The 14,163-nt window shown below is 47.4% G+C and overlaps 1 protein-coding gene across 1 annotated transcript; it reads left to right on the top strand.

Moving 5' to 3' along the window:
• Positions 1–4,714: 4,714 nt before the first annotated feature.
• ATP5ME (ATP synthase membrane subunit e) lies at positions 4,715–7,206 on the top strand. The gene is made up of 4 exons (XM_076362503.1): positions 4,715–4,822; positions 5,026–5,080; positions 5,398–5,496; positions 7,067–7,206. The coding sequence occupies exons 1-4, from the start codon at positions 4,787–4,789 to the stop codon at positions 7,090–7,092; spliced, it is 216 nt and encodes a 71-aa protein (XP_076218618.1). The 5' UTR covers positions 4,715–4,786; the 3' UTR covers positions 7,093–7,206.
• The last annotated feature ends 6,957 nt before the right edge of the window (positions 7,207–14,163 follow it).

Here is a 14,163-nt window from a genome sequence, read left to right as displayed (position 1 = left end):
TTGGTAGACTCACCTTAGAATGTCCACATCTCTCCTGTACTGGGGAGGGGAGAGCAGGACGCAGCACACTGGATATGCTCTCACCAGTCATCTCCCTTGACCTGCCAGTGGCACCCAGTTCCTAAGTCCAGGAGGCTGCTGGCCTTCTTTGCCAGAATAATAGCTCTAATTAAATAAAATCTTCTGAAAGCGAAGAAGTAAAATTGCAGTAAAACATTGCAGTAAAACTCCCCTTCTAATGGCATTGAAATTTTTTGCCTGTGGTACTTGGTACCGCCAGTCAGGAGCAACTGCCTCCTAAAGTGAATAGGTCAGGTTGGACAAAATGTGGTCATGCATGGGAGGGTATGTGAGAAGTCCATTGTCTCTCAGTTCACAATTGTGATTCCATAATGATGGCTGGTTTGTTTGTTCAGACCGGTTGGCCTTGTTACTGAATTAATGTTCAAGATTAATCCATTCGAGACATTAAAAGATGGTAACAGGCACTGGCAGCACTGTCATCTCTGCCTTCCATAACAAATAGTGCTAGCTGAAACACTCTGTTACTGCTGAAGGATGCAGTTTCAGTTTGGAGCCTTCAGAATAATGACGAGCGTACAGAGCTCTTAATTTACTTTAAAAGAGTAACAGTCGTAGCTGGGGTTCTTTGCAGAGACAGGATTTGTGTTTAATCACTATAAACATTGTAAATGGTTTACGACTTTTTTTCCATTTTATTTGAAAACAACTGAGTTAGTGCAAATAATTCTCTTACAACTTAACCAGGAAGCTGTTTCTTACGACAACTCAAACTTCCGTATAAGTTTGGAGCAGACATAGTCAAAGCTATTGTTTGGCATCTGATAAACCAAGAGCAGCTCTTGCGATTGGATTTTTCAGTAAAATAAAGTCAGTCACCAGGAATTTTGGACTTGCGCAGTTTGATTTTTCAGTGCGAGGGTACTTGACAGTAGCGTGCAAAGCTCACTGTAGGATCTTGGTTTGCAGCTTTCAGCTTGGTAACCTGTGGGGTTACTCAGGACAGTGTCAGGTAACTGTGACCTATTTATTTGCTACTATTGAATGGGGCACGAAGATAAGTGTTTTTGTGGTGAGAAGAAAACACACAGATCTCTTAATGATTACAATTTGAGATTTTATTGCAGGTAACTATACGGTGCCATTTACTCCTCCTTTTCTTCTCCATGTGTGATGGTGTAGCATCACGGATTGTAGTCCAAGTTGCCTACTGCATCAGTAGCGGAAGACCAGAACACCTGCTCTATCTGTGTATCATCAAAAGAAGTGAAGGGCGGTAGCGATTTTTCCTCAGAGCTTTAGTGCCTTCTGTTTAAACATCCAGCATGGGGATGTCATTCAATTAATTGCTCAAAATCATTAAAAAATTGAGCCTTTTGTTGCTTTGAATAAATCAAACTCAATCAGTAACTCCGTAAAGCACTTCTGCAAAGCAAAAGCTCAAAAAATGAGTTAGTGCTAATTCATAAAGGCACGGGCTAAACAGCAGAATCTGCTGTTACTGACATAGGCCTGTTGAATTGATTTTTTTAGAAAGATGTAAAACATGCTTCTTTCTTCTCACCCTGTCTTAGGCTTTTGGAACTTCTAACATATGGGACTTACTTCCTTTTTTAAAAATAATTTCTATTCAGCACCCACATTCATGTGAGTGACAAAACCAAGTCAGCACTGAATTTGTTAGCCTGGGTCATCAGGAGGTGTTTCAGGCTGGTGGTACACAGAAAAGGCTAGTTAGATGGCTGATTAAAGTTAGCTGCATTTTAAAGTAAGTGATGCAGTAATTCAAGACCATCACAGTTTGCAACTTTTTTCTTTGCAGTAGTAAGTTGAAAAACAATTCTGGCTAATACAGGATCTAACTTGAATTGTTTGCTTTTAAAACTGGTATACTAGCATCTGGAGAAATCCCAGGCTGGGTTCTAGTTCTGCAAGTGCCAGTCTCTAAGTTAGTGTGTGTTCTCTTTGCAGATCAGCATAAAGACTCCTGATACTGTACTACTGATGCTTTGTGTTTGGGAGGTTTATAACATTTCATTAAAATCATCCACTGTCGGGTATTTAAGGATTTTAAAACGTTCATCTGGACACGTACTGGACAAAAGTGGCTGAATAGGCAATCACTGTGCCACTAGCAGCTTGGCTGGTTTGTTACTGACTTGGCATTGAGCCTTGTGGTGAATTACTACAGCATTAACAACCGCTACTGTTGTTTGGAACTAAAGCGATACCCACCCAGCAGTGACCTCTCATTTGTAATGCTCCAAGTGTCTGTCAGAGTTCTTGCTACTGGAAGTAAATAAAGACAGAAACGTAAAAAAAAAAAGAGATAGGTTACATACATTCCATCCATGAAAGAACTTTCAGGTCCTACTGACATAGGACATAAAACAATAATTAAAAAAACTTCATGATACTACAAATGAATGGAATCTTTCACCAGGCTCCCTAAAAAGAAGAATTTCAGACCTCTTTTAGTGAAAGAATTTCAATTACCTGTGGCTTGCTTAGCAGAAAGTAGCACAGGCAGTAATCTTCCAGGGGGTTTAATAATGACATCCTTACCCTTTCACTGCGTATGTTTAACTTTACGCAAGAATTGGAAAATGATGGCACTGATGCGCAGTCAGCTAAGATTCAGATTCCTTAATTTTATGACTATGAAACATAATTCAGAGTTCTTAGCTGCCCGGCACATAACAACACGATTTTGTCAAGGTTCGAGAACCAAACACGGAAGTACACTTTGCAGTCTTTCCTAATGTGCCCTTTGCCCTCTGGATCAAACATGTCAAACGCAGCTAGCGCAGCTTCTCTGGGGTCAGTGCCCGCCGACGGCAGTGTGCCTGTCTGCCCGGCACAAGTGGTGCTGCGCCCACCCGGGCCCGAAGCCTGCCATTCCCCGCGTCAGGGGCTGATGTGTCTCCCCACTCCTCGCAGCCCTCTATCCCCATTGCAGCACAGCGGGATGGCGACATTAAAGGCTCCCAATGTCACTCCCATCGGCTGCGGGTCATTTCTCAGAGGAAAAGCCAAGCCCGCTCCTTCCTGGTGGCTGAGGGACAGGCTGCGGGGACGGCTCTTCCGTTTTCTGCCATGGAGGAATGGGCATGGTCCATTTTGTGACGTGATGGCTCCTCACTCCTGGATGACATGCGACCGTGTCACTGAAAATCTGGCACTGGACGGTCGAAATAGGCTTGCCAATGTGACGCCCATCCACAAGAAGGGCCGGAAGGAGGATCCGGGGAACTACAGGCCTGTCAGCCTGACCTCGGTGCCGGGGAAGATTATGGAGCGGCTCATCTTGAGGGCGCTTACAAGGCATGAGCGGGACAACCAGGGGATCCGGCCTAGCCAGCACGGGTTCATGAGAGGCAGGTCCTGCTTGACCAACCTGATCTCCTTCTATGACCAGGTGACCCGCCTAGTGGATGAGGGAAAGGCTGTAGATGTGGTCTACCTGGACTTCAGCAAGGCCTTTGACACTGTCTCCCACAGCATTCTCCTCGAGAAGCTGGCGGCTCACGGCTTAGACAGGTGGACTCTGCGCTGGGTCAAAAACTGGCTGGATGGCCGGGCCCAGAGAGTTGTGGTGAATGGAGTTACATCCAGTTGGTGGCCGGTCACGAGCGGTGTTCCCCAGGGCTCAGTTTTGGGGCCGGTCTTGTTTAATATCTTTATCAATGATCTGGGTGAGGGGATTGAGTGCACCCTCAGTAAGTTTGCAGACGACAGCAAGTTGGGCAGGAGTGTTGATCTGCTCGAGGGTAGGAAGGCTCTGCAGAGGGACCTGGACAGGCTGGATGGATGGGCCGAGGCCAACTGTATGAGATTCAACAAGGCCAGTTGCCGGCTCCTGCACTTGGGTCACAACAACCCCATGCAGCGCTACAGGCTTGGGAAGAGTGGCTGGAAAGCTGCCTGGCAGAAAAGGACCTGGGGGTGCTGGTTGACAGCCGGCTGAACATGAGCCGGCAGTGTGCCCAGGCGGCCAAGAAGGCCAATGGCATCCTGGCCTGTATCAGAAATAGTGTGGCCAGCAGGAGTAGGGAAGTGATCGTCCCCCTGTACTCGGCAGTGGTGAGGCCGCACCTCGAATACTGTGTTCAGTTTTGGGCCCCTCACTACAAGAAGGACATTGAGGTGCTGGAGCATGTCCAGAGAAGGGCAACGAGGCTGGTGAGGGGTCTGGAGAACAAGTCTTATGAGGAGCGGCTGAGGGAACTGGAACTGTTACTCTGGAGGAGGCTGAGGGGAGACGTTACCGCTCTCTGCAACTCCCTGAAAGGAGGTTGTAGCGAGGTGGGTGTCGGTCTCTTCTCCCAAGTAACAAGCGATAGGACGAGAGGAAATGGCCTCAAGTTGCGCCAGGGGAGGTTTAGATTGGACGTGAGGAAAAATGTCTTTACTGAAGGAGTGGTTAAACATTGGAACAGGCTGCCCAGGGAAGTGGTGGAGTCCCCATCCCTGGAGGTATTTAAAAGACGTGTAGATGAGGCGCTTAGGGACATGGTTTAGTGGGCCTGGTGGTGTTGGGTCAACGGTTAGACTCGATGATCTTCGAGGTCTTCTCCAACCTTAATGATTCTATGAGTCTATGATTCTAGTCTATGAAATCTTTCACACAACGTTTACCGCCTCCTCCCGGCCGCCGCCCTGTTTCGAGTAGCCCCGCCCACCGGTGGGGGGGGGCGCTTCCCTCCTTCCGCCCCGCCGCCGCTCTACAGGCGTCACTTCCGGCCGCCCCGCTAGCGCTGCCAACATGATCCCGCCGGTGCAGGTCTCGCCGCTTATCAAGGTGAGGGCGGCGGGCGGCTCCCCCGGCGCCGCGGGTGTCCCGCTACCCTCCGGGGCGGGGGGGCGGCCGGTGGCCTCGACGGGCTGGGCCGGGGCGGACGGGAGGCGCCGGGCCGGGCCTGGCCTGGCCTGGCCTGGCGGTGCGGTGCGGTGCGGTGCGTGTGAGCTGAGCGAAGGGCGCGTCCTTGTCTCTGCCTCCCGCAGTTCACCCGGTACTCGGCCCTACTGGTGGGGATGATCTACGGCAAGAAGCGATACGGTGAGTGCGGCGCCCCGGGCGGCCTCTCCCCCTTCCCCGCGCGGCCCGCAAGGGCACCTTGAGGCGGCGGGTGCGGGCCGCGCAGCCGCGGGCCCGGCCGCCATTTCCCCCCTCCCCGCCGCAGCGGGAGCTGCCTAGGCCTTGCCGAGGTGGCCCTCAAGGGACGGGACCTTGCTGGTTTGAAGTCACAGGTTCGTATGAAATGTGCCTTTGTGCCCGCGAAACTGTTTTTTCTTCCTTTTTGAGTGAGCTAGCAGGTGCAGAGCTTTGTGCTGGGTTCTAGAAATTGTGTTTTAAAGCAAATGTGTTAATAACAGACTACCTGAAGCCTATTGCTGAAGAAGAGAGAAGAATAGAGGCTGAAGAGAAAAAGAAACGTGAAGAACTTGAGCGGATTGCAAAAGAGCTTGCAGAAGGTAGTCCCTCGATTTAATTTATGCATCCCATGCCAAAGCGCACACACTGGCTTGCAGGTGGACTGCAGTTTTACTGCAGTGTTTTTTGGAGAGCTTTAGGCTTGTAGCCAGTGGGCTGCAGACCCATGTGGACTCATGGAGCAGTGGTTAGGGTTATGTGATGGGTAGATAGTGCTGCTGTTTTACAAGCTCTTCAAAATGTAGGCATCGGTACAGGAAGAGTTAAAAACACTTTTGCAGCCAAACGGTCTTGTTAAATGGCTATCTGAATTTCCACTGAGAAAACAAACTGCTAAACACTGCTGACTATTCTGTGAGGAATAACTGGAACCGTGTATTAACTGTACTCAGATTTACCTTATTCAGCTGGACACAGCAAACGTATCATCTCTTTTCTCTGTGCAATACAGAAATCTCACAAATGTGACTGATGATCTCAGCCATAAGTTGTAGGCAACTGCTTGTAATTGCAACTCAAACTTTTAAGTGGTATCATTGGTGTTGTGTTAGTGGTCAACTTCATTTGTTGTACCTCTCGCATGAAGAGAATTATGCTGAAGGTGATCAATTTGGATTAGGACTCCTGCTTTTTTCTCATTCCCTTCCACCCTGCAGTATTCCTGCTGCAGCATGCTTTCCCTTGTCCTTAGGATTATTTCTTGGGTCCCCTGTGCATTTCTAACGGAGGATTCGTCCCCCCACCTTACAGAAGAGTGTGCTCTCTAGCTTGAATTCACCTAGGTTTTTTTAGGTGGACTTAAAAAGAACTTTAAGAAAATGGATTAATAACTCAAGCTGTTCTTGGTGCAGCTACACACTTAGTAACTATTTCCCTGGGAAATAGTACATTTGCATTGTCCTAAACAAGACTGATGTTGAACAAAACCCTGTAAAAATTAAATGAACTACACATATATAAAAACAAATATGCACGTTGGTGAATTGTATCGCTTACTAGAGATAAAGCTGTTTTGCACAGCTGTTTACCATCTGTTTACCATCTTAGTCTCCATTAGTCATGGACTAAATAAATGGATCTTTTAGATGTTTTCTAGTTTAGCTGAAACTTCTTGTGTTTTTGGAGATAGAGACTGTACTGTGGTGTTGCTGCTCCACTTAAGAATGGAATTCTGTGATTATTTCTTTAGAATGTTTAATCTATTTAAAAGTGGCATGCAGGTGACTGGCCTGCTTTCCCAACAGTGGTTTTGGTGTGGTTTTCCAGTTAGAAAAGAAGTTGTTAAAAACGCCATTCAGTGCAATGCAGTTGTTGCAGATTGTTCTTTAAAGATGGATAACTGGACGTATCTGTAATGGTAGCTTTTTCTGGGCTTATTTGAATTGTCAGTTCAGAAAACTGTCATTTACTAATGAGTAAGCCAAAAAAGTGCCTTTACCCCAAAGCAATGAATACAGTTCTGTTGAATAAGAAGCGGGAATCGTAAAAGCTGGCTAGAAAGAAATGGCATACTTAAAGGTAGCCTTTGATCCCATTAGTGCTTTGCATATTTTAGTACTGCATGGGAGTGACTAGTAGTCCTAACTATGTTTGTTTTTTCTTCCCTTGTAGCAAGTGAAGAGTCCATATTGAAATGAACAAAAGATTGGATCTTAATTTCACATATGGAAATACATGGCTAGGCTCTGAACTGTTTGGTAGTTGGTGGACTCTGCATGCTATACTATCAATAAAGTATTTGCAACACTTCAGTTGGTATTTTTTTGAGTGAATTGCACAGAAGAGCAGCAGAAGTACTTACAGAATGTGACAGGAAGCGTTTGTCACAAGCTGGCCATTGCTGCAGCTGAAACACCCCGTTGTATTCCTCCAGCAACAGCCAGTCACTACACCTATTACTCATAGGTAATGTTTGTGATCAGAAAATACATACAATTGAATATATATGGGCAGGTGGGGGAGGCTGGCATGGCACTGGCTGCCTGAACCTATTTATTAAATGGCTGTGCCCAGGAGTTGCTGTCATCTTTTTTCAGCTTTGTTACCACAGTGGATTATTGCACAATTCTTGCATTTGACAGTGCAGTCAAATTTGGTGACTTGTCAAACCATGCTGAGATCTGAGGAATTAGTGCTGACTTGCTAGTCAGATGTTTCTAAACACATACCTTTTCAGATTTAACAAATGGTCAAATGTTGTTCCCCAAAACTAAGAACAAGTTACAGTCAAACTGTAGTCTGTCTCTTTTACAAGAAGTGGCTGGCCATGCAGGTGACTGATGTTTAAAAAATTACTGGCTTTTAAGTGAAGTTAAGTCTGCTTTTAGCATGTAAGCTGCTAAGGCATTTCCTCAGCTGTACAGACCTCAGATGTCCCAGAAGAAGGTAAAAAGCCTATGCCTGTAGACTGTGGTGTTGAGTGGCTCGTTTTCTGTTCTTGTTTTTCTCACTGTAAATAATACTAGTAACACTCAAAGATTCAGTGGGTCTGGCTTCTTATTTGGACAATAGCTAGCTTCCTTTTTCTGACATTGCAGATTAGACAGCTGAAGCAGTGATTTCAGATCTAAATCTTTCTAAGTGATAGCAGTCTTTCAGGAAACATTGTCATATGTTTTATTAAACTAATTGCTCTTAATAAATACACAGTCTCTTCTAGATTATGCTTTGGAAGAAATAAATCCGTAACTACCAGGGCATGTTCTCAACTAATAAAAGAAAGCAGTCCTATGGAGTATAGGGAAATGAAACATAAAATTGGATTTGAATTGAAAGTGTAACATACCTAATAACTGCAGGGGAAAGGGATTAAGATGGGATATTTTCAAGGAGAAAAGGGGAACAGGAAAATCAGCTACATGTTGTCATGACTGGGGTTTTAGTTATTTCTTGGCTTGAGTGTGTACCTCATGGTATTGAAATGATTAGGTGATGCCAATGAAAGTAAAGATCTAGACTACCAATTAGTTTAAAAATCTATTTCTGTAAAATAAAAATAATACATCATATCCTGACCTCTCAGGATAACAGGATGTGTCGCATACTTAAAAGCCAATATTCTTCCAAAAGCCTCTTATTTTCAGGAGCTGTAAATTAGATCTGAATTTCCAGAAAACAACTTTTTTTTTTTCTTTAAAGCACTGGTGAGCAGTCCATGTCTGTGGTGCTAGTCTGTAAGCTGTCAAATGGTGGTTATGTGAAGTAAGTGCTACTGAAAAAACACTGAAACTCAACACTTGAGATTCAGCTGTGACTCAGTGCTTGAGCAAAATGTGATTATAACAGGATGCTTATTTACTTCAAGCTGCAATATCTTTACTGCTGCTCTGTTAAGGGCTGGCCGTAGAGGTAGGTACTGCTTTTATCTTTGGGTTGCTGGAGCTGAACCCACTTGCTAGAAGAGCTGTGGCCTGCTGCTTTCTGGAGAGCTAAATGTGTTCACTTTCACCTGCTCCTACTGTCCCACCTTGTTAAAGTGGAGCGTGCCAGAGAGGGGGGAGTTTCATCCCTCCCTTCCTTTTACTTCCACCGTGGTGTTTGTTTATGCCAGCACTGATTTAGTCCTCGCTGAGGGCAGTGTGGCTGCTCCCAGCAGAGCTGAGCCTGTCCTTCCTGGTGAGTAAATGCAGTGCATTTCACAGAGCAGGATCCCAGCCCATGCAGTGGGGTAGGAGGTCTCTCTAAATAGAGGATGCTTAATGCAGTGGCCATACACAGGGGTTTCTGCATCGCTAGCCACCTGGAGTTTTGTTGTCTTGCCTAACTCTCTAAGACCACAAATGACTCGGTCTGCTCTCTCCTGTTGCCTTCTGCATCGTGCCTTCGTTATCCTCCTTCCCCTGGAAGTTGTCCTGCATTTGGGGCCCATGTCTGTGTTGTAACCTAGCTGATAAATGCTGGGCTGGGTTCTAAATGTGAAAGTGATGGGATTCTTCCTTTGCATCCAAGGATGTCTGTCAGATCTTGTAGGGATTAGGGTATGAGAATCCCCCACACAGGATGATGCAAGAGTGCCACCCTTTCCATACAGTCCTCAAAACCTGGCTGCAGGGCCAGGCAAGAAAGCTGTCCTTGTAATACCTCTTATATTGGGATGAATTCCCATGTGGGTGGGAAAGGTGCCACAAGCCTCATTACAGCCATCCCACAGTGACCAGATTACTCCTCTGCCACCCCATTCTGGCCAGGCAATAGATGCTTATCAGGTTTGAGCCAAAAAAAGGCCAATGCTAAACAGCTATAGTAAGTTTACCGCTATTTGCAGCAAGACTTAAGGTACCTGTGAACACTACTACATCTTACAGCATCACCTAGGAAAGTTAACATGCAAAAGGACTGAAATGGATGAGTAAATTTTTTTTTTTTTTAAGAAAAGCCCAAGGGGTGAACTAATTGTTGTCTTCAACTGAGGGAGATTCTGGGAAAGACAGCCTCATACCCAGAGGTGCACAGCAAAAGGACTGGACGCAGCAGACACGGGTTGCAGCAAGTATGGAGAAAATTCTGACAATGTGGGTGGTCAGACTTTAACAAGAGTCCAGAGATAATTTTTTTCTTTGATTCTGTGGTTTCTTGGTTACTCCTTTTCATATACATGTCCTATGAATAGGATTCATACAGGTGTTTGGATCCAAGGCTTCATTTTTTCATTGATAAAACACATGGAAGAGAGAGGCAAGCCCATGGAGAGTAAAGGTAATCCATCTGACTCCATGCACAAGCAGTTTTGGAAGCAGTCATCCAAAGGTGCAGAAGGAAAGAGTTTGGCTTTGCACCTGCGGCAGACTAAGACCACTTACGTGGTTGGGTACTGTTGCTGAACGGTGGTTTCCTGGGTTGTGCATGATCAGGCTGCTTGCAGTTGAGGGAATTCAATCCCAGTCTTCAGCCCCTCCAATCCTGAGAAAGCTGATGGAATTGCCTCTAGAGGAAGGGGGGAATGTGAGAATGGACTGCAGACACATCTAAAGACTGCTGCAGAAAGGATGGGCATAAATTCTTTCCCAGACTGCTCGACATAAGAGAAAAAACAGGGTGGTTGTGTTAAATAAGCCTTTGATAAGTATCTGCTGTCACTGAGAAATAAGTGAGGCCAATTCTTGGCCACGTGACTGCACACCAAGCCAAATATTTGTCTGCAAACTTGATGAAAGTTGTGGTTTAACCCCAGCCAGCAACTAAGCACCACACAGCCGCTCGCTCACTCCCCCCCAGTGGGATGGGGGAGAGAATCAGAAGGGTAAAAATGAGAAAACTCATGGGTTGAGATAAAGACAGTTTCATAGGTAAAGCAAAAGCTGCACACACAAGCAAAGCAAAACAAGGAATTCATTCACTCCTTCCCATCGGCAGGCAGGTGTTCAGCCATCTCCAGGAAAGCAGGGCTCCATCACGCGTAACTGTTACTTGGGAAGACAAACGCCATCACTCCGAACGTCCCCCCCTTCCTTCTTCCCCCAGCTTTATATGCTGAGCATGACATCATATGGTGTGGAATATCCCTTTGGTCAGTTGGGGTCAGCTGCCCCAGCTGTGTCCCCTCCCAACTTCTTGTGCACCTCCAGCCTACTTGCTGGTGGGGTGGTGTGAGAAGCAGAAAAGGCCTTGACTCTGTGTAAGCACTGCTCAGCAGTAACTAAAACATCCCTGTGTTACCAACACTGTTTCCAGCAGAAATCCAAAACATAGCCCCATACTAGCTATTATGAAGAAAATTAACTCTATCCCAGCCAAAACCAGCACAGTTGTGTTTGGCAATGGATTTTGAGATAACTGGAGAAAGAGCTGTGTCATTTGAGCCTGAGGCTATTGCAACCCCCAGCAGCAAGTAACAGCAACCACAACTTGTTGAAAGGTACAGAGGAGAAAGGAAAGACACAGCATCCGACCCCAGGTGGCATTACACAAGTGTAAGGTGCCAAGGGATGAAGAAAGCAGGGAGGAGAGGAGGCAGATAGCTCTGTCAAAAGGCAACTTTTTCTTGGAAAGAGGTAAAAACCGAAGCAGAAAGTCAACCTGAGACCAGTTGTCTGAGAACGGAAAGATGAGGAAGGAAGCAATAAGAAAATGCCTTTCCTTTCACAGGGTGTGAGAGAGAAGATCTCCCATGTTTGCTTTGTAGTCTGGAAAACACTGCAGCCACCTTTTCTTCTGCTGGAACTAGGTTTGTCTGACTCCTCAGTGCTCTGCTGCTGCTTGCGAAGGAGTTTCTCTCTACTGAATGTTTTTCCTAATCTTCCCCATAACCCACCTTAAGGTTTTGTGGAAGGAGTAGAGGAAGAGGTACAGAGAAAAAAGACTTTTCTCTTGTAAGCATTTGTGATAGATGATGCAGCCACATTCAGCCCAGAGAGCAATAAAATCTTGCTTGGATCCAGTACTCTCTGGGCTCTCACAGAGGTTTTCTTACACAGTATCTGGAGTTGCTGGAAGGACAAAGCCACTATGCTCAATGCCAGGACATGCAACACATCTGCCTGGGGGGTGGAGCTGGGATCCGTACCCCACCTGTGGCATTCAGTACCATCTCTTCCTTCGAAGAGCTGAGTGGATGTTGAGTTCTTCCTGTCCTGCCTCCCTGGGAGGGGAGCAGCACTTCCCAGCTTTAGCTGGAGTCAGACCGTGGCCAGCTGGTAAAAGACAGTGAGTACTTCCCCCAGATCCGCGAGAGGTGGCTGAAGACAGGACCACGGTCTCCGGTCTCCCTAGCAGTTTTTCCCTCCCTCTCTGCAGGAACTGCCACCCTCACAGCTCTGCCAGCAGCAGAGACCTCGTATGTGCTCCCATATCTCTGGCAGTGCCAGGTCAGGCACCTCCACTCACAATCCACCAGCAGTAGCAGCAGCAGGCTAGGCTCCAGCAGAGGCAACATCTGAAGAGCACTCACATGCTCTTTTCTGGTAGCAGAGCAAAGAGGTCCTGTCTTGAGTCAGCTTGTCCTACTCCTTCCATCTGGGACAGCAGATGATGGCCAAGCCACAGCATTAAAAATCCCTTGGCAGCTCAGGCAAGCCCCTCCTGCATGGAGGGAAAATTTACTCTCCACCCCTGAGTTCCTCTCTGAGAAACCTCCCCTGCCAGTCTCACACGGATATTAATTTCTCTAATTCCCCCGCCCCCTGCCTTCAAAACCAAGAATGGAGGTCTGTATGCATTACCTCATCCAGTGAGGCACTTACAAAACAGGCCCCCTCTCATCTCCCACTGGACTTGAGAGCTGCATCAAGCCAGAGGTGAAAACTCTTCCCTGGAGTATATGCCAGAAGCAGAGCTAAATTACTCTACAGCACTCATCAGGCAGTTGATTGGTCAGTAGACCTCTCCTGAAATTGTGTTGCAATTACATCACTTTTCTCTCAGGCCTGGGAAAATGCTGGAAAAATCTGTTTCTTGGCCCTTCCCTTCTCCATGCCCAATAAGTACGGGCAGCCAGCCCCCAGCTGCCAAGGGGGAGCACTGCGGGTGGGAGCCATGCCAGGTTTCACCTGCATCTAACTGGCTAATACCTCCAGTGGGAATCAAACTGCAAGTGGTGTGGTTGCGATGGTACAAAGAGATGTAGAAACATCTGTTAGTAAGAGATTGCTGATATGCTGTACATGCTGTGGCTGGACATGACCTGTGCATCAGACGAGAAGACAGCAGGAGCAGCAGATGGAGCATCTGATCACAGCGTCTCCCCAGGTGTGGGGAGGGAAGGGTTTCCTCCCACCAGCTGTCCCTCTCTGGGGCATTGCATTGTGCCATTAATGCTTTCACTGGATGAGCCAGCCTGGGAGGCGAGGGGTCGGGGCCTGTCCCAGGGTACCATGGATGAATGACAAGTGCTACCCTGCACTTTACTGTTGGATAATCTCAGACTGCATCTGTATGTTGTCTCGCCAGTCCTTTCGCCCCACCCTGCACCTCCTCTCAGCTCCACTAGTGCAGACATGCTGCTTGCCTATGGACCTGCAAGGATCACTTCTGCCTCCTGTCACAGGTCTTTCCCCTCAAAGGAGAAGTTACTGACGGCTGTCCAGCAGGGATGCAACTTCTGTGCAGAAGACAGGCAAGAACTCTGCAGCCCCTGAGATTAAGCTGCAATTTTACCTACAGACTGTATCCTGTTAGAAACAGATATAGTGCAAGGGGAAAATAAAATGAAAATGAAAGGTCTTGGCTTGCTGTTTCTCTTATTGCCCTCTGATTGCTGCATGTGGCTTCCCATGGCAACATGAGAGGCAGTCAGCTGCAGAGTGGCTAGGACACGCGACCACTGACTTACAGAAATGGTCCAACAAAACGGCCATGGGCGGCAGACCTGTGTGCTCTGCCTGGGGCGCTCGAGGTGCCACGAGCAGACTGGGGAGTGGCAGGAGGATAGGGGGAGAGAGCTGGTGGGAGAGATAGGGGGAGGTTTGCCCTGTCCCCACCGGTGGGGCACAGCTTCCTGCAGCGCACACACGTGAGGTCCCCGCTGCAGCGGGGCTCCTGGGCTGTCCCAGCACCACCGTTGCAGAAGGGAGCCTTGGAGACCTTCCTGCTCCTATGGAAATGGGCCACCCTTGAGAAACAGCCTCCTCCACCGGCACCCCACCCTGCGTGTCCACAGACACCCCTCTGCATGTGTGCATGGTCCCCCTCGGAAATACACGGCAGCACACCTGCCCCGATGCTGTGTGGGGTGAGCTGCGCTCCCAGGTGGATGTGGGCAGACGGGGCACAGC

This window comes from Aptenodytes patagonicus, chromosome Z (assembly GCF_965638725.1).
Source record: "Aptenodytes patagonicus chromosome Z, bAptPat1.pri.cur, whole genome shotgun sequence".
Lineage (NCBI taxonomy): Eukaryota > Metazoa > Chordata > Aves > Sphenisciformes > Spheniscidae > Aptenodytes > Aptenodytes patagonicus.
This window is presented reverse-complemented; position numbering and strand designations above follow the sequence as displayed.

Bases quoted from the DNA above. Each gene is read 5' to 3' on its own strand.
- ATP5ME (XM_076362503.1), top strand. From the start codon at position 4,787: ATGATCCCGCCGGTGCAGGTCTCGCCGCTTATCAAG. The intron at 5,081-5,397 runs GTGAGTGCGGCG...TGTTAATAACAG, and splicing joins CTACGGCAAGAAGCGATACG to ACTACCTGAAGCCTATTGCT. The intron at 5,497-7,066 runs GTAGTCCCTCGA...CTTCCCTTGTAG, and splicing joins TGCAAAAGAGCTTGCAGAAG to CAAGTGAAGAGTCCATATTG.